At 42.7% G+C, this 27567-nt stretch overlaps 1 protein-coding gene and 1 long non-coding RNA gene across 4 annotated transcripts in view; one reads left to right on the top strand and one right to left on the bottom strand.

Moving 5' to 3' along the window:
- LOC138265228 (uncharacterized) overlaps positions 1 to 27567 on the top strand; it is a 288749-nt gene that overhangs the window by 62624 nt on the left and 198558 nt on the right. The gene's annotated exons all lie outside the window — the stretch shown is intronic.
- CAMKK2 (calcium/calmodulin dependent protein kinase kinase 2) overlaps positions 1 to 27567 on the bottom strand; it is a 255254-nt gene that overhangs the window by 33530 nt on the left and 194157 nt on the right. For all 3 annotated transcript variants that reach the window (XM_069214894.1, XM_069214893.1, XM_069214896.1), the window contains exons 9-12: positions 25805 to 25893; positions 7536 to 7735; positions 7387 to 7440; positions 508 to 581 (exon numbers count right to left, since the gene is read on the bottom strand). In XM_069214894.1, coding sequence (XP_069070995.1) covers positions 508 to 581; positions 7387 to 7440; positions 7536 to 7735; positions 25805 to 25893 — 417 coding nt within the window. The remainder of the gene's footprint in view (positions 1 to 507; positions 582 to 7386; positions 7441 to 7535; positions 7736 to 25804; positions 25894 to 27567) is intronic.

Below are 27567 nucleotides of genomic sequence, written 5' to 3' on the forward strand. Positions count from 1 at the left end.
GCAGTAATTTTTTTAGACGGGAACGCCTACCTTGCATCTCATTAACGCAAGGAAGGCGTTCACGCAAAAAAATGACGCTCATTCCTCATACTTTGGCGCTAGTTAGTTTTGCGCCGAATTTGCGTCGAAAAAAACGACGCAAATTCGGCGCAGACGGAGTATAAATATGCCCCCTAGCTTTTGATACTTTTGAGAGATCCTTTAATATTAATCTGTGTAATCAATGTGTCCTACAAATACATCAGGGCACAGCAGGGATGTGTGTTGGAAGGAAAGAAAACCCACAGGATTGACGTATCTATATGTACAGAAATCCCTAAAAATTAACCTAATAGAAATATTTTTTTTAAAAAACGTAATGTGCCATACATATATTTTACACTTAGAGACTCTCCTATGTACGTGTCACCAACAAATGTCAGCAAGGCCTTAGTACAACATGGAGCCACAGCGCAAAAGAATGAGCAACTCCAATGCAAAACATAAGGGTCAAAACAGGATACTTACTGGTCTGGGAATTTGAGAGTGTCACATTTGATTTTGGAGTGTAAAGATAAAATCCTCTCATCCATAAAAGGACACTGTAAAGAAAAAGATAAGATATTCTTTAGCGATATCTGGCAATGCACAACAATGGAAATCTGCAGAGAGGTATAACAAAGAGAGGGAACATTAGTTCAAGGAGTAAACTAATACATTGCGGCATACAGCTGTAATGGTTGGTTTCTCAATGTGTCTCCTTGATCAATTAGTTTATTCATATATAGTTAACCACTGGAAAATGTCTTTGCAAATATACAAAGTTATTTAGCGCTATTTGGTCATTAGAGTTAGGTTTATTTAAAATAAATCCTAACAGAAATAAAATAATCAGTATTTCATAAAATGTTATTATTAAAGGGCTAAAACAAACTCAACAACAGAATGAAATTTTGGGACACATTCTTTTGTATTAGCTTGTAATTTGTAACATAAGTCATGCTACAATAAAGACAGCTGTAAAAAAAAAAAAAAACATAAAAAGCATAAATGAATACAACGACACCTAAAAGGACAATTTTGGAATATTTTTATAAGTAGACATTACCTTCTAACAAAATGTATACCACTTACTTTCAGTGGAAAGTATTGCATTACAATGTGCCAATCTGAACAATAAATATTGTTAAAAAAACGTCTCCAACTTCTTAAGGGGATTAGTTAGGATTGTGGCTTTGCACACATAGCATGTGGGTATTCTCAAATCTGTCAACCATCACACGGACTACGTTGGCCAAAGAATGACAACATCGCCAGGCCACTAGAATTGTTTAAATCATATTTATTTAACATAGTTCCAAGAGAGCCAGACCCAAGCCAGATGTTTAGATTATCCACATATCAATTTTGCAGTTCAGCTTTGGTAACTGTTTTCGGGAAATCACAATAGTCCGTTCATTCGTTATCATTACAATTTAACACAACTTGCATTGGAGTATGGCAGCTCCCTTGGGATCTGGAGGGATGACAGGGGAAGAAAACTTGACAACTACCTTTTTTGAGACCTACAATAAGGAGACAGTGTAGCCATGCTCCCTGAGCAGAATGCGCACTGCTTAGTTGCATTGATGATACAGGTTTCATCCTGTGTCCATTCACTGCCTAACATTCAAATTACACAGTGATGACAAGAGAAGGTCATCTGCTCTGTTTTCTTTAAGATAACTAGCTTCAGAGATAACATGGAGACTGTTTCACTGAGCACCTGCACCAAAGTACTTACTGCACAGCGAGAGTATATACAGTGTCTCAGAGGACATTGCTCATGCACTCAAGAGATAAGCTGATTCTGATGATACACTTTCTAACTGGGCTCACACAAAAAGGAAAGATGCCTCGGAGCAATGTAGCTTGCAAAGTATAAAACACCTTCTGATAAACTGCTGCTTTCTTTGGAGCTCTGTTTACATTTCTTGCTATAAATTCCTTGTAGATTCAAAGATATTTAACTGAAGACTTAAGGATGAAAGTAGTTTTGCAGTTCAAGATCTCAAGTTCTTAACTCGATGTACAACAAGAAGTGCACTGCCAAGGGGAATAGGCTTCACTATTTCTATCTGAACTTTATGAAATCATTCTCTTCTAGTTCACAAACCAAGATTTGTGTATTTTAAAAAAAAATCTATAGAGCCCTTAAAAACAATTCAGAACCCAAGGGTGCAAAAATGTCATCCAAAGTGGAGTATGTGGCGTATAGATTGAGGGTTCCTGGAAATGTGATCATGGGGGAAACAGCAGAAAAGATGCCTACAGTTCTCCATAGGCATGAAGCCACACCATCTACCACTCATCAGGTGATCAGTCATCAAACAACTTACGGAATGCATAGCTGAAAGTGTATATTCAGCTACAAACAATATCTCCCTAGGCAACTTCAATCTGTGCTGGTGAAATATGAAAGACCCTGGGGTCTTACAATATGCATATTTTCTGAAAAATAAGCTCTGCAGTCACCCTTGTAAAAGAGCAACACTAACCTCTAATCTCTAACCACAACTACATAAAAAGTGAAAACTGATCATGGTAAACAGCTCTGATCACTTCCTAATTACCTTTTCAATTCACTACCCCAAAACTGTGTCCTTGGATCGATTGCAAAAAAAAAAAATTCTGGGTGAAAAACTTCTGATACTCTGACAGGTGCAGTCTAGGACACAAGAAGACCACTCAGCTTCTGAACGCTCTAACGGATTTCGATACCAATAGTCAAACAGCACATTACACCAAAGTCATGACGGAAGTAGCAGGAGTAATTGCATCACTCAAACACAAAATACAGAAACCACGCCCCTTGAGGTAGTTCACAAAATAACTCTTCGAGGAGAGAAGACTTATGAGAACCATTGAGAGAATGGAGAAGCAGAACCACACTACTTTGAACCTATCAACTCCAAGAGCCAAACAGGAGGCATAAAAATCACTTATTCAAAGGAGAGGGTTCATTCATCAAATTAGACATGAACAATGCCACAAATTGTGCAAAGAAACCCTTTGTCATTGTTAAAAATCACACCAATCCCCACATCTCTCAAGACATCGAGGAATCAGGAAAACTGCTAAAAAGTGTGTCTTATTTCTTCGTCAAAATAAAATACTAAGAATGTTCTCTCAAGGTCGATACTCCAGAGTCACGCCTAAATATAATCTGTAAAACCTCTGAGAAATGGTCTTTTTTCCAAAAATATTAGCAAGTTATACCTAGGTGATAGTTTAATTTAATTTTTTTTATCAGAAGACCTATGTATGACTCCACTTTAACTATTGTTTTGTCTAGTGAATGTACGTGTGTGTGTGTGTGTATATATATATTTTTTTTTCACCGAATAAAACAAAGATTACAGGGATGTTATAGTTTCTGAATTTACTTGCACAAAACCATAGAAATTACGCAATTATAGTTAGAGTTATTTCAAGAAACTATAACTCGTGCCCTAGGGCAACTATAACTCACACCCCTGCAATGCACAGTTTTCTTTTCATAATTTGACTGCTAATGTTTCATCGATATTTTTCATGACGTTATAAAAGTTGTCATGAATGCTGTAATATCTGGGGTAATTAGCAGTGCATGGTGAAGGCGCAAATTATGTCCCTTAGAGCACGAGTTATAGTTACTTGAAACAACTCTAACTACAACTGCTGAATTTCTATGGTTTTGTGCTCCCGATTGCTGAAAGCAGATTTATGTTTGCTTTTGCATGGTGGGAGCTGTCAGCTCCCACCAATCAAAAGCAAACAGCTGCCTCCTGAGGGTGGGCACATCGGGAGCTAGCGGGATCCGGCCCTGGTCACGGTCCCCAGGGCCATCTATGGCTCCACGAGGGGGGGGGGGCACGTGGCCCTGATCCATCGTTTAATTTAGCTCCGGGGAGGTGGTGGTCCCCGGGGCCGTGGGTCTGTGACGGATCCACTACATTAATTTATTTGAGCCCTGGGGAGGTGGCTTCCCCATACATTATGTGTATTGCCACGGGGATATGTGGCCGTCCAGCGGCTGCATGGGGGACACACAGCCCCACTACTCTCAAAATAATTGCTGCCTCAGGGGAGGAGGTGTGGTCTCCAAGGCCTGGGGGTGTCCGCAGCCGCCCCCATTAACTATCTATTCTTTGCCCCAGGGAGGTGGTGGTCCTTGGGGCACAGGGGAGCACGGCCTTCCCGCACACTTTATATTTATAGCCCATTTTAATCATTGCCCCGGGGAGGTGGCAGTCTCCGGGGCTGAAGGGGGCATTGCGGCGCCCAGCATATTTTAACAAAGATTAGCCTCGGGGAGGTGGCATTGCAGGCCCCTCCCTCATAGTTTTACAAGTTTCCCTGGGGAGGTGACCCTGCATACTTTTTATTCAAAGCCCCGGGGAGGTGGCGGTCCCCGGGGCTTCAGTAAGCCCTAGGAGGGGGGCCCCATGCACCCCCACTCCTTAAAATAATACACCCCCAGGACCTGGCCCATCTGGGGGCAAAAATAAAAGCGAGTGTGGGAGTCTGAGCTTGCCTTTTTTTTTTAAATCATGGCGAAATTTGTGAGTATTTATGATTTTCCCTGTGATTTAAACAAAAATGCTTTTTAGCCCCGGGGGGAGTTCTTGGAAGTACCCTGCCCTTGTTTATTTATTTTTTCTTCTTTTTTTTTGGAGACTCAGCTGAAGCTGAGTCCCAAAATGGCTGCCAACACTTCCTGGTTGAAGTGTTGGCAGCCATTGAAATCTCTGCACAAGATCAAGAGGAATTGCTAAACTTCTGCACCTCTAGATATACAAATTAGGTATTCCTTTAATTTCTCTTAAACTACTGAACCGATTTACACCAAATAACACAAAGTGTCATCTGCGTACCGAAAGCTACCTTCCTGCCAAATTTGGAATAATTCCATCCAGCGGTTCGGGCTGTAGTCGTGTTAAAAGCTCCTATGGGAATTACAATGGGGAATGCACTTTTTTGACCCTCCACCTTTTTCTTGGCCCTTGCTTGACAGATCACCCCAAAACTTTCCATGCATAACAAGATTCTTCAGCACACTTTTTTGGAACAATATGTGAAGATTCATCAAATGGTGCCAAATATATAGCCAAGTAAGAAAACGCTTTTTCCATGGAAACTAGGCTCTAATTATAACTTCCTTCTGGCAACCGCCAGCAGTTGATATAGATAGATAGATAGCTAGATGGATAGATAGATAGATATATGTTGGCATGTGTACATATAAATATATGTGTGTATATGTATATATATGTATTGCTAAGGTTTTTTTTAAACATAAGTTCAACTCTATTACCTTCCTCACTTACCACTCGACTTTAACCTTTGGTTTCTTCAGTGAATTTCTATTTTTTAATGTAAAGTAGTATCTTATTATGATACATTTACAGCCAAAACCTCGCAGTACCCACAATCCACTGCTGGAGCGATGTTTCCCACGAGAGCCTCACATGGGGACTGCGCTGGCACCCATGAGCGTCCAGCGGTACTGCAGCGAACCTGAAGAATTGTTTGCACCGGGGGGGGGGAGGTGGCTCTCCAGACCCCAGCCTAGGAGGTGAGGGTATCCCTACCCTGGCCACTTATATATTTGATGTTTTGGTTTCCAAGGCTCTGGAAACTAGTCACAAAGTCCTAAAATGGCGGGCAAACCATTTTTCTTTATATTGTGGCCGCCAATCAAATTGCATGGTCTCGCGCGTATCCCATGGGATCTACCAATCAGATTGAACGTTTCCACGTGGGACTCCCGCAAGACTCTTGCAGGATTACTTGGAAACATATATCTATAAATGTAAAATATTAATTTCTCTAAAACATATAACAAAATGACATAAAGTCACAAAAAGCATGATTTGTGGATAAATATCTAGTTTTCTGTCAAATTTGATGTAATTCTATTCAGCTCTTCTTTCTGTACTGTTTTCTAATTTTTCCTATGCAAAATGCATGGGGAAAAAGTGTTTTGGGTCTCCTCTTTTTCTCAGCCCTCCCTTGAGGGATCTCCTCAAAACTTTCAAGGAAAGAGCTGGGGTAGATTAACTTTTTTCAGGAAAGTTTCATGAAGATTCATCAAATGGCATCAAAGTTATTAGCAAAACAAAAAGCGCTCCTATCACGGAAGCTCTGAGCCTATATATATAAATATGTATGTGTGTGTGTGTGTCTATTTATTTATATATACATATGTATTCACTAAAATCCCAAGGGTTAAAGTAAATTTATAGTTAGTTGAAAAGTTTAGTAATAACGTAGCGTTTTAAACTAAAAAAACACTGAGATTCACCAGTTATAGTTATCTCTAGTAACTATAACTCGTGCCCTTAAGTAATTTCAACTCATGCCCCTGCCATGCAGTGTTGTCATCAATGAAGTCATTACAGATGTTGCAGGGATGTCACCAATGGTGTCATAGAACATGTTACGATAGCTGTAATATGTGAGCTAATTAGCACTGTATGGTGAGGGTGCAAGGTGTTGTTACTTTACAGCAAGAGTTGTAGTTACTAGGGATAACTATAACTGGTGGATTTCAGTTTATTTTTAGATTAAAACCTTATGTGGTCACTGTCATTTTCACCTAATTATAACGTTACTTTAATCTTTGTTTTTTCAATGAATTTCTAAGACTTTTTTGTGTAAAGTAAAATATATTTACAATTTCTAACTATAAAATCACTTTAATCGTGTTTTTTTGAGTGAACCTCTAGGATGTTTTTAAGGCAAAGTAATATTTTATTACCAAATGGAAAACAAACCACAAGCCTTTCCGAAAGCAGAGCGTAGCATGGGATTGGCCACAGGGCATGCATCCAACACCCTCCCCCCGTGGGCATCAAACCCCCCACACCGTATGACCTTCGGGCTTGCACAATATGCAATTAGTCTTGCAGGTCCTGCCCACACACAGGCAGACTTACTGACTTTGTCAAAGAGTCACAACAGCAAAATATAACAAGTGGGCTTGTTAGTTTTATCAGGGGTGAACATATTGATATATATATATATATATATATATATATATATATATATATATATATATATATATTTAGATCTATCATCTTTCTCCAAAATATAGCAATATGTGTAATCAAATGTATATTTCAGTAATCCACACAATGTAATGTTTAATAATAGTTATTATTATAAAAATATTTTAAAAAGTTTCAATAAAAAAAATATGTTTGTGAATCTTTCTTTTAACATTGTTTTCATAAGTAGGATGCATGCCCACCTCCCCATTAACTTATGCAGGGCCCTGGGGAATGGGCTCCCCAAGCCTCAGTGAGTATATTACTGAAACTGAAACTTCCAAAAGGCCTGATACATAATATATATGGTATCTGAAATAAGTAAAAATGTAGTTACCTGTCCAAACACAAAGCAGAACAGCGTAATACCCATCGCCCAGACATCCAAAGCCTTAAGTGGAAAATAAAATACAGCATGTTGGAATGTGAATCGAATGTGATCATTGGCATATCTTACATTAGATTTATTAGACAGGAAGCTTGTACCTTGCCAGAGAATATATTTCTAGATTCTGAGAGAGTCTCTGGTGCCATGAATGCAGGCGTGCCCACTGTGTTCGTCAAAAGGGCATCAGCGCCTTCAAACTGGTTGCTCACACCAAAATCTGCGATTTTTATGTGACCATCTTCACCAACCAAGAGGTTGGAAGGCTTGATATCGCGGTGGATAATCTTTTGATAGTGAACTGCAAACAAAAAAATCCTGGACATTATAAGGGGGAATATTAGATAACCAGGGATTACAATATAAGAATTAAACCACTAACCAAAATGTGATTCTTTAATACACTAGATTAATTTACGTCAGGGATTCCCATTGATCTTGGTTTGATCCATAACTGTTGCGGGCACTTGGCCCGGCCATACAACTGGGGCAGCATTTTTACAGGACAAGTGGCAGAACGCTGGGTGGTAGAATTCTTTTTTAAAAACTCTTTTGATTATTTTTAACATTCAGGAACAATATACAACATCACCATAATTGGAATGGTATATTCACAATACAACAATGGCATACATTCGGACTACATTGGATATGTAGGATGTGCGCTAATACAATCAGTACCAATGACCATGAAGATAGAATCAACATTGCAGCAATGAAAAATAAACCCATTCTGGGTTTCACAGAAACACAGCAATATTATGTCTAGGTGTTTAAGCACTGGGGAGGGTGAGGAAGGCCATATCAGAACCTGCCAGGAGCTCTGCATCCTGGAGAGACAGGAGGTAAGTGTACAATGGCTGCCAGACATTTCTAGGGTGGGAAGTAGGTGATTGCAGAGAGGCCTACACTTAGCTGGTCATGTTGCAATATATAAGGCTTCTGAGCGAAGTCAACTTGTGAGGATGGGTCTTGGAGCCCCAGTATAAGGCTATTTCGCGTATGGCAAGCAGCAACGCTATGGCGTGTAACGCCGTAGGGGCTTGGGTATGGACTCCATATTCCTCATAGGGCCAGCAGGGGATCCGGAAAGACCCGCACTTCAAGCATGTAGGACAAGGTGGTGAATACTTAGTGCCAATATGCCGAGCTAGAACGACGGGTCAATGTCATGTGTAAGAAATCTGCATTTTCCGCAGCACATTTCAGGCAGGTGGAGGATCGCAGAGGATCGATTTTAGCAAGTCCAGCAGGGGTCATTTAAATTCTCTGAATAAATTTGTAATGAAGCAATTTATGTCTATGGTTCGGGGACACATCATGGAGCAACAGGCATACCACACCATGCAAGCAGATAAGTAGCAATCCGTTTGCACAGTGTACTCTGCAGTCGACTGAGGACAAAGTGGTCCATAGTAGTTGCCTCATGAAACCGAGCATCTCCTGTCCATGAAAAGACATGGTCATTGGGGAACAGGTCCCCCATATTGACCAAGGTATGTGTGCCAAGTGTTGTGTGTACCAATTTTTCAAGTGTGAGTGGCAACCACGAATTGTCCTTCAAGGGGAGTGCAGGGGAGTAGAGCATGGTGCTCCTCAGGAGGTGCATCAGCCTTCGCCACACCCAGAAAGTCATAGCTAAGGACTGATCGTCCATAGGGTCCAGTGGATTACCGGTCGGGAGCAGAGGTTTTGGACGACTAGGGAACACTAGGGCCCGTATTTATACTTTTTTAGCGCCGCATTTGCGTCATGTTTTAACACAAAAGCGGCGCAAGCTCACAAAATACAATTGTATTTTGTGAGTTTGCGCCACTTTTGAGTCAAAAAGCGGTGCAAATGCGGCGCTAAAAAAGTATAAATACGGGCCAAGGTCTTTTTCTGGGACTGCGTAAGGCAGACGCAAATCAGGGTGATACTTGTAATAAACATAGTGGCATTAAGATAATAAATAATGTAATTGGAAATGGGGAACGCCAAAGCCTCCACGCTTGTATGGGTCCACCAAAACATCCCATTGGATGCATGGGCACCGACCAGGCCAAACCTGTTGAGTAAAGGAAGTCTGCAAAGTCACAAAGAAGGAATTTGTGAGGATAGGAACATTTATGAATAAATATAAGAATCGCGGGAGCACAATCATTTTAATTAAAGCAATGCGTCCCGCCATGGACAGGGGGAGGAGAATCCAGCATTCAATCTGGGCATTAAGCTGGACCATAATTAAGGTGTATTACCTCCTTGCGATCTCTATGGATATATACTCCCAAGTATTTGACCTGGTCGTCGCACCAAGAGAGTGGGTATTTGCTTGTGACAGGAGAAGCAGCAGCTATGAGAGGAACTAATTTAGATTTACCCCAGTTAATCCTGAGGCCCGAGTACATTCCAAAGTGCAGTATTTCTCTGAGCACTGGGTCGAGGTTGACCGGAGGATGGCGATGAAACAGAAGGATATCTTCTGCATATAGAGAGATCAGAAAGGAACCTGTTTTGAACTGTAGCCCACAATGAAGATGTTTGTTGTGTAGCTGTCGTACAAGTGGATCCAATGCAAGTATAAAGAGCAAGGGGGAGAAGGGGCAACCCTGTTTCGTCCCTCCGAAAATGGGGAATGGGGGCTTTAATGTGCCATTTATCTGAATGTGAGCTGTTGAGGAAGAATATACCAGCATGATTGAAAATGGGAAGCTGAGGGTCATACCTATTTTACAGAGTACGCCCTGTAGGAAGGGCCATTCTCGAGAGTCTAATGCCTTCTCCGCATCAAGCAGGGCAATCGCAGCAGGGTTGGTAGGCGAAACTCTATGTAAGGTGGCAAAAACTGTCCGAAGGTTAATGGAGGATGATCTATGTGTCACGAATCCCAATTAGGCCAGCAAGGTTATTTCTTCTAGTAATAAGGATAGTCGGGTGGCTAGCAACTTTGCTAGTATCTTATTATCAAAACTGAGGGTCTGTAAGAGCTGCTTAGTGTGGGATCTTTGCCTGGTTTCAGCAGTAGAGTAATCACTGCTTCACGAAGAGTGGGCGCAACTCTCCTACCTCCAAGGACTCCTGGTACATCTTGAGGAGGTGAGAAGCGAGGAGTGTTTTGGATGTCTTGTAAATGATTCCCATGAAGCAATCCAGTCCTGGTGCTTTGAAGCCATCCAGCACGTCTATTGCAGCGATGATCCCCAGTGAAGGGTACCCCAAGGAACTGCTGCTGTGGCGAGCTCAGCCACACCATGGCCACCTCTTAGAGGTAGCTCAGCAGGGCTGGAGAGCAAGAGGGGGTCTGGGCAGTGTAAAGTCAGGAGTACTATTCTAGAAGATAAGCCTGCACCTCAGCTGCCCCCGATGGCACTCCACCCCCTTTGAGCCACAGCTCGGGGATATTTGATGGTGACCGGAGGGGGGGGGGGGGTCGAAGGACACCGGCCAGTGTACGACCGGGCAGTTTGCCTTCGCTGTAGTGACATGCTCTTGCATATTTATCCATGAATTGAATTTCCTGGTCCACAAGCCCCTGGAAATCATCCAGTAGCCGGGATCCCTCACATAATGAGACCCCTTCAAATCGGGTGGTATCCTCTCGACCCAGAGTGCCCAGCACATCCTTGACCCAGCCTATGCTGCGCCAAATGGATCGCAGAAAACCCGAATGTGTAGACAGGATGGTTCCAATGATGTATGCTTTAAATGCCTCCCAGAGGACGCTGTTGCAGTGTTTATGGTGAAGTATTCAAAGATGGTCGTACAAAGGTTCACTCGAAAGGCGTTGTCATGGAGTATCATGGCAGGGAAGCGCCAAGGCCTCTCAATGTATTCCACACATAAGATTCAGTGTTAGGTGAACAGGTGAGTGATCACACAGAGTGCGCGAAAGATGGGCAGCGCTGCCCAGCAAGGGCAGCAGCAACAACGATAATAGCCAAAAATCTATCCGCAACCACACGTCGTACGGGGGGTGGCGTAAAAAGTGCATAGCAGTGCTGACACCGTGGACAGCCGCCTGGGGTCTCGTAGAGAGTGCACCTCACATATGTCTCGAAGGGTTTGTCTGGAGTGTTTTTTAGTGGTGGGGTGAGTGGGCCTGGTATCTAGAACCTCATTCTGCACTAGGTTGAAATCCCTGCTGATTATCAAATGCCCAGCAGACTCTTTGTCTAGATGTGCCTGAATGGTGTGGAAAAACTCTGGTGAATCAGTGTTGGCAGCGTACAGATTAAGCAAAGCCATACATCTCCCTGCCAGTACCCCTCCAATAAACAGGAATCTACATTCTGGGTCGGTCACAGTTCGCTGATGGTACAAGGGCAGGTTCCTATGAATAAATGTGCATACTACACAAGAATAGGAGCTATAGCTTGAAAAATAGTGGTGCGGTCACCAATGTTTCGCAAAGCCACAGTGTGACGTTGGTGGCAAATGTGCCTCTTGCAGGAAAGCTATCTGCGCCATGCCTGTTTAAGTTCTGAAGGGCTAGCTTCCCTTTGTCCTGGTTATTTAGGCCAAGTATAATCCAGGATAAGAGTGTCACATCTAAGGTAGGGTGTAAAGTTGAGTGAGTATCAAGCATGTAGTCGGTGCGCACAGTATGAAGTGCATCGTGTGTTTAACAATAAGGCAATGTACATATCAACAAAATGGAAAAGTAATGCCACAGCAGGTAGCTTACTAACAGTCCCAATCCCTCACCCACACCTGACAGAAAGGTTGCCGGTGATATCCTGGAGAATATAAAAAAACAACAATAACAAGTAAACACCAAAATACAGTAGGATATGGTGTCAATCATGGAGGGGTGACAACGCTGCTGCGGGCAGGGCCCAATACGTAGTCATGTGTCTAATCTGAAATAAACAATAGAGAACTCCGGTACAGCACCAACAACCACAAAAACAGTACAAAGAACCTCCATGTCCTTACAAGCAAGATGTGTCTGTCCGGGAGGGACCCCTCTCCTCCGCACCTCATGATATAGAAGGAATGTGCCAGGCAAGGATCAGGGTACAGGCGCATAGGGCGGCACATCGCAAAGCGTGCATCCAGCAGCAACACCCACCATGCAAGCCCCAGCACGCCGCTGCAACACCGCTATTGTACACAAGCGGCAGTCACAGGGCAGTCCGGGGCCCACATCAGCACCAAGCGTCCTGAGGCGAAGCATGTTCGCTGGTGTCATCCAGATGCGCTGTGGCATCCAAAGTCCTCCCCGCACACCGGCGGAGCCTGGGCAGGCTCCAAACAGCGACAACCCACCTCCATACTCCGCTATGGGTGGGTGCCCCCTCATACCAGCAGAGGTGATAGCGGCGCCACCTGATGTATCTCTGATCGGCGATCGGCGATTTAGCCACGATGTGCAAGCAATGAGGTAGGCAGGCAACAGCGTATGGCCTGTGCCAGAGCCGCACCCCGCGTCAGGTGCGGGGATTCCAGGGCCGGGGCACAGGCTGCAGAATGACTGCAGCGCACCCCAAGTCAATCAGGGAGCGCAAATAACATCGCCGCCTCCCCCATCAGCCCAAGGGTCCAGTTGATGCAATGACTGGGCATGAGGATGTGGGTAGGTCCAAGGCTCCGCCAAGTTAGGCCCCTGCCCAGCGGGAACTCTAAAACCATGCGGCCATTTTGGTCGCCGCCGTAGCCACGCCCCTGGGTGGTAGACATTTTATGTATTCTTGTGTATTCTGGAAGTTTATATCACCGAAATTAAAGGAAAATTTGTGATTTTAGGCAACATTTGAGATTTGAAGGACAATGTGGGTAAGAAAATGTTGTGGGAACCATGCAAAGCATATCAGTGTGAACTCCTTCTGATGTCTACATTTCAGAACTATCTGGGTATGGAAAGTTTCCCCTTGTGACGCCCAAGCCCCGTTTACGCAGTTACCCCCAATGCCCAATCAGGTCAGTTTTTTGGAAGGAAATGTTGATGTTGCGACATTTCTTTTGGAGCTTTTCCTGTCGTGGACTTTAGGCCCATCCACACAAAAAGGGTAATGTTTTTATCAGAACAACTGGAGGAAGACTGAGCAGTAGGAAATTTGTAGGTCCGTGCGTATTCCAGAATTCTTCACCACGGAAATGCAAAACGTGTGATTTTAGGCTGAGTTTGAGGTATGCAGAGTACTGTGGATAAGAAAATATCATGAGATCCATCTTGGACTCCCCTAGATGTCTAGTTTTCAGAAATGTCTGGGTCTAGTAGGTTTCCCCAGGTAGCATCCTACCCAAGCCCAAAATGTGCAGCTATTCAGTATAATACTGGGATGATACTGGCATTTAGCCCCTCTCTCATGGCTCATATGTAAAAACAACAATGTCCTCTTGCTTGTCATTCGAATGGGGATGTTTTAGTCCACAGAGGAGCAGAAAGACTGTTGAGGCTTTAGTGGTGAGGGTGGGGCCTGATGTCAGGATGGGCCAGACCGCACCCCATTATTTTATAAAATAAATACTTCTGCCCTCCAATGGGCCTACTGCCCACCCCCCCAGGAAAATATGGGGTAAACCCACTCTCTGCCCCCTTGGGAGGCCAAAATACTAGTTTGCCACTTTTGGGGTGGGAGTATGGCCCAATATCAGAGTGTGACATCTGCACCCCTTTCTTTTGCCCCAAATGCAAAATCCCTGGTGTCCGGTGGGCTTTCCATGCCCCGGGGAGGGCGTGATGAGGCAGATTTGGGGCAACCACCCCAACTGGGACCTCAGATCTGACCCAAGAAGAGGGTCAGAAAGACACTATTGCCCCTTCTGGGGTGGGGATATGGCTCGATGCCAGGGTAGGCTGTCCCATCCTTTTATTTTGATGCCAGTTTGAAATTTCTGGTATCTAGAGGCCTTTCTGTCCACTAAGGGTAAACTGGGGGCAAACCCCCTGTCTACCCCTGGGGGGGTGCGGGGGGCAGCAAGCAAAAAAAATGTTAGTTTCCTTTAGGGGTGGGAGTATGACAAATCTCAGAGTGGAGCCCTGCACCCCTTTCTTTTGCCCACATGCAAAATCACTGCTGTCTAGTGGTCTTTCGATCCACCTTCCTCCCAGGGCGCAGCTTTGAGGCAACCTCCCCAATGAAGACAAACTACCTATCTGCCCCCAGGGGGCAGAAAGACAATATTGTCCCTTCTGGGCTGGGCATATGCCTTGATGCCACAGTACATCTCCCCAACCTTTTGTTTGTTTTGGCGCTTTGTTGAAATCCCTGGTGTCTAGTGGCCTTTCTGTCCCTCCCGAGAGCCAAATTTGAGACAAACCCTCTGCCTGCCCGGGGTGGGACGGGACAGAAAGACTCAGTTCTTGCTTAAGAAGTGGAGGGATGGCCCTGTGAATGGTGGGCAGCCCCCCCCCTACATTTTTTTAATCACTATATCCCTGCTGCTATGGACTTTCTGCCTCCCCGGAAGAGAGAAAGATTGGGGAAAACTTCCAATCTGCCCTGAGGAGTTGGGGGGTGTAGAATGACTTCTGCGCCCTTTTTTGGGATTCGGGTATGGCCAGTGCAGTGGGAAGCCCCATCTATATATATATATATATATATATATATATATATATAGCCCCCTGTACAGAAAAAGCAGTACAGTTTACACATATCCCAGTAACCTGTTCACATCATTAGGCAAGAACCAAACTCCAGCCAATCAAGTGACAGCACCCTCAGAACACTTCCCACAGATGCTTCACTCCCTCAGATTTTCAAGCACTATTAAGAATAACTCCCATGATAAGGTGAGCCTCTAAGGGGAGGTGGATGTGTTGCATTTGAATCCATGAAAGATGCCAATACTGGCAAACTACAGTTACAGGTAAGTGACTTATTTTCTTCTGCAGTGTTGGATATTTTATAGATTTACATTGCTGAATCAGAATAGCTAGAAGTTTTAAACCATGTACAGTAAAGAACATGCAGATAACGTAGTGGATGGTGGGATAAAATAATAAAGTAAGGCTCATCTTTTTGGAATATATGATGTAATACTGCGTGTTCCACTGCCGCGTCAGTAGTGCTGTGTAAACGTGTCTGCTCTTCCCAATAGCTGCTTTACAAATGTTTAGCAGTGACACTCCAGCAAAAAGAGTAGTTGACGTGGAGTGTGCTAGGACCTTGGTCAAAAGAGGTGTACCAGCCTTTCAATGACACAACTGGATAGCAGCAGCAATCCAACATGCAATACTTTTTTTGGATAGTGGAAACCCTTTCTGAGAATAACCATAAGCAACCAGCAACTGATTGGTTTTCATAAATTGTTTTGTATGGTATAAATAGAATCGTAGACATCTTTTAATGTCTAATGTGTGCAATGTTCTTTCTGCTATGTTCTGAGGATTCGGAAAGAATGTCTTTAGTACGAAAGGCTTAAGTTGAAAGCCTGTCTGCACCTTTGGAATGAATCCGGGATTGGTTTGTAATATCACTCTGTCTCCTCTGAATTGTAGAAAGAGTTCTTTAACTGTGAAAGCCTGAATTTCACTTACTCTCCCTGCAGTAGTCGAGGCTAATAATAGTGCCACTTTCCATGAAAGAAATTTCAGATCAGCTTTGTGAATGGGTTCATCAACTATGAAAGGACCACATTAAGATGCCAAGATGGAGGAGGCTGATTTACTGGAGGAGAGGCTCTGAAAAGCCTGTTAAGAAACTCCTTGATAATTCTATTTGACCATAGAGATATTGAACCAGAGATCTCCTAAATCAAGATATAGCTGCTAAGTGCACTTTAACTGAAGTATGAGCCACACCTGTTTTGGCTAGATGTAGCAGATAGGGCAGAATAGGTTCTGGCAGAGCTGAAAGAGGATGAATCTGTCATTTTTGACACCACAAACAAAAATGTTTCTATTTATGTCGATATGTTTTGTCAGTATAATCAGCTCTGGCACTAGCAAGAGTTTCCTTACAGTCGTGCAAGATATTCAGGCCCACAAATTAATTGTGGTCAGGAGTCATGCTGGATCTGGTTGAAATATTTGGCTATGGCCCATTGTCAATGAAACCAGAAAGGGGTTCAGGCAAATATAATGATTTTATGAAAGAAGGATCTGTTTTGGAGAACCAATACCGCCTGAGCCATTTCGGTGTTATCAAGAATTATCCTGCACTGTTTTCGCTTTATCTCGTTTAGACGGGATTGTGGGAAAAGCATAAGGAAAGATCCCTGACTATCTTGTCAAAAATATATTCCCCCATGAGCCAGGGCTGTGCATCTCAACTTGCGTAAAACCAGCATTTTACATTTCCAATGAGTCGGAAACAGGTTTACATTTGGTGTGCCCCAAAGATCGAAGATATAGTTTAAGGCATTTTCGTTGAGCTTCAATTCATGGCAGTTGCTCTTGGTACTGAATATTGTGTCCACTATAATATCTTTATTCCTTGAACATGCTCTGCCTTTAACTGTACGTGATGTTTCAGTGCCCACTTCCAAATCTTCTGATTTTCTTGTGACAGCGCTTGAGATCTTGTGCCTTCCTGTTTGTTGATGTAATGCATAGTGGTGGTATTGTCCGTAAATATCATCACTGACGATCCCAGGGAGAAAAGACTGTAGACTCAATGTAACTCTCTTGTGTTCCAATAGATTTATGTGAAGACTTTTGTTTTGTGGAGCCCTCTTTCCTTTGATTTTTAAATCTTGAATATGAGCACGCCATCCCTTTAGGGGGGCATCCGTTGTCACCACAAAATCAGATATTTGAGGCAGGAAGCTTAATCCTATGGAAATATTTTTATCTTGAGTCCACCAAAAGAGGGACTCCTTCATTATGGGATAATGACTTCGAAAGACCCTTGAGTTTGCAGCCATTGATTGTCTAACTCCTCCTGTATAGTTCACATTTGAAGCCAGCAAAAAGGCACCAGAGAAAGGCAGAATGACATCATCCCTAGAAGGGATTTGAAGAGGCGAACTTAAATGGACTTTCTTTGTATCAACGTCTCCACTAACAGTTTGAGTCTAGTTCATCTGTCCTTTTTTAGATATGCTTTGTATTGGAAGGTGTCATAAATGGCACCTAAAAACATTTTGGTTCTTGATGGATGAAGCAACGATTTTTGTGGGTTGAGAGTTAAGCCTAGTTTTCTGAATAGAGTTAGACAGGCCATTGTTCCTTTGGCCGCCTCCTGACCAGAAGGAGCTTTTACCAACCAGTTGTCAAGGTATGGGAGTATCTGATAACCTTCCTATCTTAAATGAACTGCCTCTGGAGCTAGACATTTTGTCGAAATGAGTGTGGGGGGAGAGCGATTTGAGTCCAAACAGGAGGGTTTTGAACTGATAATGAATGCCGGCTACTCTGAATCTTAAGAACGGTCCATGCTTTGGGTGAATGGGGATGTGAAAATAGGCAATCTGGAGAGCTAGAGTTATCATGTTGTCCTCATGATTTAGTGATTAAGGAGCTAGAGGATGCCTTGAAGAGTAACCATCTGAAATGAAAGTCATGTTTTGTACAACCCCACTGCAATAGAATTTATCAAGCCATATGCTCATTTTTTTTAAATCAAAGGCTACTAATCAGGCTGCTGAAAATTAAATAATGTTGAAATACCAGTTTACAAGCCGTTTTAAATAAATACTGAGTTGGCCACAAAGAAGCGATACTTGTATTACATATCAGCCAAGAAACACGTGTTGGTCATGTTTTCTCTTGATGAAGAAAGGGTTATCAGCTAATATAGAAGATATCACTTAATTGAACCAATGTTTAATTACATTGTTTACCTCAAAACATTTTGTCTATAATCACAAGAAATTAATGTTTACTTAGGTGTTTGTTTAACCTCTGCAGGTCCAAATTAGGTCTCCATTCCATTGTATTTTTCTTGATTAAAAAGAAGAGGGAATAGAACCCAATTTCTTTCTGGTTGTGGGGTACTATTTCTATCAAACCTTTGCTGAGCATGGTAAATATTTCCAATTGTAGTTGTTGAGATGAGGTGAAGATGACTCTGTCGGGGTGTATGAGGTGTCCTTTTTGTGAATTCCAAGGTGTGGCCATAGGAGATTAGGTCTAAAACCCACATATCCATTGATATTAACTTCCAGTGCATCAAATGGTGTGTTTCTCGGTGACCAATTACTTCTAAAAATAGCTTGTGAGTAACCAGCAACTTCTACTTGTGTCTCTTCCTTGGGAAGGTTGCTTCCTCCTTCATCCTGGGTGTTTGCTTATTGACACAGAGGGTGGTGGTCTGTATTGCTGGTGAGGATATTAAGGCCTGTATTGCTGCTAAATGGGTTCATATTGTTGTGATCTATAAGTCTTATATCCTCCTCTGTATGAACATATACCTCTGCCTCTTGCTCCTCAAAAGGGCATTCACCTCATTTGCATCAAGTGATTTTGCTATGTCTGTGTCCTAAGGTAGTCATTCTAATAAAGGAGTAATGTCTGACCACATGTGTCTGTCGTATCTGCCACGGTTTGCTTGAGAATTGGCCGTCCTAACTGTAGTAGCTGACATTAAACGCTTTCCTATGTTGGCTATACACCTACTCTCTCTATCAGGTGATGCTGAGATAGGTGTAGAGGGGTTCTTGGAGCTGTGCTGAGCTGCATGTGTTTTGAGGGAACCTGGCTTAGGATGTCCTATCAAACAAGCTGGTGAATTTTCTGGTGCCTTATATTACTTATCCAATCTGAGTAAGACAACGGACACCGTTGCCGGATTTTTCATTATTTTTCATGCTTTCCTCCTAGATAAAATCCACATCTGGGGTAGCTCTAATGGATTGTTCTAGCTGGCTCCTTGAAATCATAAAGACAATAATCTGCTTTACTGGCATTGGTAATTGAAATTGTTTTGCTGCTCTCTCAATTAGCGCATGAAACCCTCTAATATAATCGGGAGTGGAATCCACCCGATGAGGAGCTGATGGTAATGTTGCCAGAGGAGGTAGTCATCCCATTTATTAGTGGCACTTTGGTCGTCTGGTGCTTCACCTTCTTCTCTTTCCTCGTCACAAGACATTACATCATCTGCCGATGGACCTGCGAACCTGGTGTTCTTTTTGGTGTATGCACTGCCTAGAAATTGGGTGGTGTGCGCAGAGTAGGAAGTTGCACTCGAAGACAGTGGACAGATTGAATTGGTTGTAGTGGTGATGTAGCCTTGGAGGATTCCAGAAACCTCTTGTAATAGTCCTGAAACATGCTCTGCAAGTGGTGTACCAAAGCCCTTGGTACCTGCACCATGGCCTTCTGAGACTGATGATGTCTATGGGGTTGGTAATGCTCCATGTATGGAATGGGCTTATTCATAAATAATGCCCCTGAAGAATAGCAGCCCTCTTCAAAATATTCTTCCCTCTCTTCTTGATATTTAACATTTAATTCCAAAGCAATTTGGGCCATTCCAAAAGGTCCCTCATCATGTGAATCCTCCTCATCTAACAAATGAGCGGGTGGAAATGGTGACACTTTAATGGGTTAGGTGTGCTTTGGCATAAGTAAAGTAGACTGGGAATGTACTGATTCTCTCATCGATGATAGCGTTGACGATGTCATCATCGGTGTTATTGGTGTTTTTGTCGTCAACGCTGTTAAGCTATTGTTATCGACTGAGTCAACAGCTTTCTCATCGACATATCACCGTAGATGTGGAAGTCGTAGGTGTCACTGTTGATTGTGTGGGTATCATCGCTGTTGACTATGCCATTGTCGTTACCATTGACTTTGTTGTCGTCATTGACAGAGTTGCCTTCGTCAACAGTGTTGTCGTCGATTAAATTTTTTTCCAGCGTTTTTTTTTCACCAAAGTGGATTTTTTCATCGACACAAGAGTTTCATGCAATGCAATGACAACTTTGGAGAAGGTGGCGTGGGTTCTGATTTCAATATTTTTGAGGAAACATCCTCTATATTATCCTTATGCAAGCATTCAGTTGTTGGAATGTGCTCTTTAGATGACTCATGACAAGTCTTTTTCTAAGCTTTCTCTGGGGGTTCATGAGGTATTTGGCCGTCAGAACGTTCTATTTTCTGAAGCCTCTTCGTCTCTAAAGAATCTTCATCCTCCTTCTAAGAATGAGTGTCCTTGGCTTTAAGTTATTGAAGCCATAGCAAAAGCCTCCTCTCTCGGTCTTTAAGTGTTTCTGAAGGGGAGGTACAGCCAGTTTTCAGTACTTTACCTTTTGAGAGGGGTGAAGGCAGTAAATGCAGTTTTGTGAGGATCCTCTAAGTGAAGCTTTTTCTTGCTACTGGTCCCACGAGGTTTGAAAAGTCCTTTTTTGCTTGAACCTTACATTATAGCTAAATTTGATTAGAAGATATTGTTGGACTGAAAATATGGCTATATATCTATCTCTCTATTTGAAAATCCTAGGTAACTGAGCAGTGCTCAGGGAGACTTCCTTCACATCACATGCAGCAGAAAATCTGAGGGAGTGAAGCCTTTGTGGGGGGTGTTCTGAGGGTGCTGTAGCCTGACTGTATACAGTTTGGTTCTTGCCAAGTGATGTGATCAGATTACTGAAGTAAATGTTTTTAGCCCTTTTGGGCTACGTGTAAACTGTATTGCTTTTTTGTTTGCACCACAGGACTCCCACTTTGACGACAAGAACGATTCAACCACGTGACTCTATGAAAGATCCAATACTGGAAAATGGGGCAAACCTTCAATCTGCCCAAAAGGAGAGCAGAAAGACAGTTGTACCTTTTTTGGGGTGGGGTCATGGCCATACCCATAGCGGGCAGCCCCACCCCTGTGTTTTCTTTATTATGCATATCCCTGGTGTCTAGTGGGCCTTCTGCCCCCACTGGGGGAGGCAGATTGGGGCAAACTTCCAATCTTTTGGGCAGAAGCAAGGTCATGGCAGGCGACCCCCAACCAAATGTTTATATATATATATCTGGTGTCTAGTAAGCTTTCCACACCTTGGGGGGTGCAGATTGAGGGTAATTTCCACTATCAGCCCCCCCTGGGGAACAGAACGACAAAATCTTTGCAGGGGCATGGGTCAGCACAAGGTCTTGCCCAAGGGGCTGCTCCCTCTGCCAAGAATGCCTGGTGTCTAGTGGGTGGGTTACTCCTTGGGAATCTCTCTCTTCCAAGCAAGGATCCACTGGGCTGAAGGTACCACCCCAACTCAATCAGTGCTCAGTGGGATGAGCTATGCCACTGAGCACTAGCACCCTGCGTGCTGATTGTCATTACCCAAAGGAAAACCAACAGCCTGGGTCTGCTCTGGAAGTTCTTCCCAAGCAGCCCGAGCTGAAAATGAAAAAAAGAATCCCTCTGGTGCAAGCACCAGAGGGTCTCTTTAAAGCCACCTCAGTGTCAGCCAATGGGTGACAGATGCACTTGCGAGGTAGTTTGGGCATCGGCCAGTGGCTGACGCCTGCACTAGATTGGTTAAGGAGAGATGGTAAGAGGAAATTCAGATTAAATAGTTCCTATGCCTGGGAAGTATACATCTGAAATTCGAGAAGCTTTTATTTCCATAATCTTGGTTACAAAAGCGATGTCCAATATAGGTCCAAGTGGAAAAGATCCAAGTCAGATTTGCAGTATAACTGACTATTTAAATTAGCTCAATTTAGGTTCATTGAACGTAAATATATTCCATGAGAATATCTTCATAATCTAACACAAATCTAGTTCTCCACGCTGAATAAATGGGCAAGTACTGCTACAAGTGTGGCTACCAATTAACAATTGATTGTATTGGAAGAGGATCCTATTGGCTAATACAGTGTGACTGTGCGCTACTGAAGTGTGCTAGGGTGTATCCTTCTAATGAGGAAAGAAGCAGTAGTGGAGCTCGGGGCACTCAAGGGAGATGGATATTAAGTTATTGCACCTGCACATATTCAAAGTAATATGCATTTCTCATCAGGGCATACATGCCTCTACAAATCTTCCTTTGGTACAAACTCTGGAGCTACTACCAAATTGGAGCTCTTTGATCTAAGCTGGGTCCACTCCTAACCTTCCCTTCCTCCAATAAATCTTTCAAAGGTAAAATCTCCTTTTCAGTTCAAACAGCTAGGTTATGAAAATCACTCCCAGCTAGAATAAGACTAATTAACAGCCATTTAAAATTCTGAACACGAAGAATAATCTGGCTGTTCCTACAGTCATAGTTATTCCTAAATAATAATAATAGGGTAGGTATCCGCATGCATGACTGCATCTATACTCATTTTTCACCAACACACTAGCAATGATGCACCATGTTTAGAACTTGTCTCCTAACATTGCACACCTTACCCAACACCTTCCATGTAGGTCTATCCACAAGCAGAAACCTCTGCAGCCATGCACTCAAAAGTGGCGCACTGTTGTCTCCTTTCACGGCGGTATCCTTATTCATTACGGAAAGATGATGACGAAAACATGGGGGAATTATTGACACTGTTTGGGTGCTCGTATGGGAAAAGGCCTTACTGAAAGTGAGTAAAGGTAGAATATTATATCATGGCATAGTCTGTTTTGAATATGTGTTGAAAGAAGAGGAACCTGCAAACACAGTGGTCAAACGACCAAGTGATTTTTGCGCATGGAGACACCAATATCCAGCTTATTAGAATCATTGTGTTATTGTAGTTCACTGTTATCTCAATGGACAGTATGCTCGATAGGAAAAGGTTTTTATGAAATTTCACAGCAAAATGTCTTCCTGATATGTTTGATTTTGCTCTGGTGGAGACACCAGAGTATGTGATTCCCAGAGCTCATGGTAAGTCTGTGTTCAGTGTTAGAAATCATAAACTCAATCAATGACCCTATGATTATAATAAACTTGATATTGATGTCTCCGTGTGCAAAACCAAATGCATCAGGAAAACATTTTGCTGTGGTCTTCTGAAAAACGTTTTTCTGTCAAGCATACTGTCCATCAAGATAACAGAGAACTGTAATTACTTTATGATTCTAAAGAGTCGGATACTGCCCTGAAGAACTTCTATGAACGAAACGTGTTGCCTCTACTGTTTTAAAAGAAGTGTTCAATAAAGAAGATTCATGAAAATCCAACATACTTTGTTGCAAATTGAGGAAAGCAATCTGAGTGTCTCCTGATCTAATATATTTAATTTTTGTGCCTCAGCAGCAGCATCATTTGCAGCTAGGTACCATTTAAGGTGTGCACCAACGTACTGTTTGGGACTGACTTGGGAGTGCTAAATTATATGCATTAGCTGCTATGCAGACAGATAGCCCCTGAGATTACATATATTTTGATAGAAACTTGGAGCCTCTCTCTAACGTATCCTGAGAGAAATTCAAGATTCATTAACGCACAGGTGTGCTACTGCAAACCTACCTCCATGCCTCTGTATTGCTACCAATGAGAAACGGACCTTGAATCAGATAGCATTTCAGCCAAAGTGCTAGGATTCCAACCTGACAGCATCCCTGAGGCAAGTCGTTCCCTCCTCTGGCTGGGTTACAATAGTGAATTGCCAGACGTGATTACTGAATGGGTCATGATGAGAAGATTCAGAGCATGGACTTGAGGAGACACTAGTCTGAATATTCATTTATAGATTCATCACAGTCACAGGGATATAAATTTAACATTCAAAATGAATCACTTCTGATCACCTGGTGAATGAAACACATAGGGCCTGATTTAGATCTCGGCGGAGGGGTTACCCCATTGCAATAGTGACGCATCTCCCGTCTGCTGAAGTCTGAGTACCATAGAAAATAATGGTATTTAGCTTTCAGAGGACAGAATATCCCTCACCGCTGCGATGGGGTAACCCCTCTGCCGAGATCTAAATCAGGCCCATAGTTCAGAGTAAATTCATGTATTATTTGCAAAAGCAAAACAAGTCTTTAGGTGCTGGTGACATTTGTGGTAATGGTAATTTGAGGTGCTACCCAGAAAAAGATGCATGTAGGTGAAGAAAATGAAGGAGATGTAAATAATGACTGGCCCAGCAGAGTCCGCGACCTGCACGTTTCAGTTACCTTTCAAGGTGTAAAAAACACATAGAATGCTTTTGCACCAACAGAAATAGTGTGGACACTTGTATACAAGGTGCGCTGTACACCTCATGACTTGCAGTTTTATATTTGTCCATTTTGTATGGAATGTTTTTAAGAGTAAAAGATGTAAAAACCCATGAAGCAAATGGAGCATTTGCTACTTGTTGTAACAGTTCAAGTTTTATATCCCAGTGGAGGCTACTCTGATTCCCAGAAGGATATGCATGAACATTCATACCAGAGTTTTCAAAAGGAATCAAGTTGACTTACCCATAGTCATATTGCTGAGGGAGACTTCTCCTCATTCCATTATAGTGCCAAAGGGTACATTTTCACAGTCATTTTATATAAATCACTAACAGCAGTGCCTAGTTAGTGTGGATAGGCATAAGTAGGGACCCAGCTGTGCAACTATCTGAAATGGTAAGGGGCAATGGAAAGCCACCAGTGTAGAAGCCTAATTATTCAGCACCCATTCAGGATACAAACGACCGTTAGCCAGCTCTTCTAGATAAACATAATGAATTTATTAGGGATAGAATAGAAAGACATGTACATGGAGGATGCTCTGTACTAGTGTACACTCGAGCAGCCTAATACAAGGAAGTAATACATGATCTTTTATAGTATTAAACCACAAACATAATTCAACGTCTTATTGGTTCTTTGGCTTTGACGTATGATTGACGCATGACTACTTCTCCATTATGGCTGAGGTCGTTTTTCCTATCATACCATATATAGTAACAAAAAGCATAGAAAAGGATTTTACACAAGGTGGCCTACGTGCCTAATATCACATGGTCCATCTTGTGACAGAACTTGAGAACATCACGTACTCAGACTGGTACTTTCCAGAAGGGAGATTGCTTCAGCTAGCATGCAATGACGAGGATCTTTCATGATGTCTGTTCAGAGGGCAAGCCTTGCAACATAATGCGTTCCTAGCAGTAGCGAATTACATTTGTAGGCCTCTTTACTTAATGATAGGCCTGTGCAGAGATTGTCATTGTGTATCACAGGGGCCACTAGGCATAGCATACCTAGGAACTGTAAAATGCGATTCCACACCAGCTGAGAAGGACAGAGGGCCAGACAAGAGCCTGACTAACTTAGATACACCCAAAGTAACAGTATTCCTAATGTCTTCAGACTAACCTTTGTTAAGTGTTTAGTGGCAGTCAGAACCATATTAGGGTGCTATACAAATATGTTTGTTCAACAGTTCATTTGTTCATTCAAAATGCACTGCTCTGTTGACAAAACCAAGAACTAGAAATATGATGTCTTGGTGACATGGAGTGATCTGGCTTACATAGGTCAAGCTGAAGAGGGAGTGCAGAGGGAGGCTGAGATGGCTAGTGTGGCCAAAGAGGCTCAATAGACGTCGTGACCACTGAAATGTGACCTGCATGTGATAAGTGGGAAAAGAAAGAACATAGGCTTACGGTATTCAATTCCCTTAATCAAGTCATGGAAGTTGAACCGTCCTTGGTCTTCGGTTAGAGGTGTATTTGTAGGAATTTCCATGACCGGTCTGGAAGAAAAAAAAAGCTTGTTATACACGATATGTCCCTATAAATACACACAAAAGTTTCCCCTTATATGTTTTGTTCTAAACACCCTGCTTTTAGTTTTGGCAAAAATGTGGTTTATCACCACTAGTTTGCCTTGATATTCGGACAGTGGCATGTTGTATATGGGAGGAAGTGATATAATGCTTTTCATTTTTTCAGTCCATGCATAATTTATTTCTATGTATTGACCGCTATAATATTTCTAAGAGAAATGCTACACGCAGAAACATATAATAGAGAAGAACATCAGTGTGGGTGAGGACATTTATAGGCATGTTTTGTGATTAGGTGTTCTATGACATACATTGAGTTTATTATAAAGTTAAACTGCACAGATTGATATTAGCATGGGTGATGCTTGCAGGAGGTGTGAGTAAAGTTGCAATCCGAGTCATGGGAGGAAGAGAGGTGAGGTCTAATCACATTGGTTCTCAACCACTACAGGTAAGTTTTTAGGTGCACTTGAATGGGGACGGTGACAGGTGGAAGCCCAAGGTGCAATAGGGACTGTGTTGTGGCATAAGCATTCCAGAAAGACATAAATCTGGATATGAGGCTTGAGGGTTGGGGCCACTACAGAGGTTCAGGTATACATAGAGCAGATTTCAAATGAATTGGATCTGGTGCAAATGTTGGTAGGTTTCTTTCTCCATGACATTTCAAGTAGACCGATGCTTTAGGTGACCTCGACACGTACTGCGGATCTCTACATTGGGGGCAGTGGTGGATCTGGAGGTTTATATACCAGTTGCCAGCAAAATGGTGCTGTGAGTTAAATCTTCACTACTGACATTTGCTGTCATATGCAGGTTACAAATTTGAATCATGGCAAGGGCAACTTAGTCTTCCACACTTCTGAAGTACCGTTAAATTTGGTGATACCAATATTTTTCATTTCGATCAGTGGTTCCCAACCTGTGGTCCGTGGACCCCTGGGGGTCCGTGAAGCCTTCTCAGGGGGTCCGCGACTGCTTAAAAAATTAAAAAATATTAACCAGTATTGACAAATTAGGGCCCATGCTTCCAGTAATGACTTAGTGGGGGTCCCCAGATTCCCATGATGATTCAGTGGGGATCCCTGGGTTCCATTAATGATAAGGTAGGGGTCCACAGAAGTCAAAAGGTTGGGAACCACTGATTTAGATACCTTATAAATGACGCCCCTCTGTACATTCTATGTCCGGGAGGTATTTGTACACGCTGCTGCAGTACTGCAGGAGAGATTAGAAAAAGCAAGCACAGACCAGGGCCATTGTGTGGTGCAAGTAAAGCACAGAAGTGGCTCTACTGAGTTTGTGCAGATGGGGATGTTTTTGGTCACAAAATTTCACTTGTAATAGAAACAACTATAATGAATGGTGAACCCCATGACATTTATTGTTATAAGTCTAGAGCTGTCCAGTAATCATGGTGATAGGTATCAAAGATTACATTTTTGTACACTGGTGAGATGTTAGGATGGCTTTCATACGGGTGACTTTCTAGTCTTGTTCTGAATCGTAATCTGTGTTTTCCACATACTTCTGAAAAGGCAACTTGTACTGTTCTGTAGGTAGCCAAGCGCTATATTTACATTGGTGGAGCACTAAAGGGTATTTCACTGTTTTCTAGGTGAACAGGCCTAGCTTGATTGC

This window comes from Pleurodeles waltl, chromosome 11 (assembly GCF_031143425.1).
Source record: "Pleurodeles waltl isolate 20211129_DDA chromosome 11, aPleWal1.hap1.20221129, whole genome shotgun sequence".
Lineage (NCBI taxonomy): Eukaryota > Metazoa > Chordata > Amphibia > Caudata > Salamandridae > Pleurodeles > Pleurodeles waltl.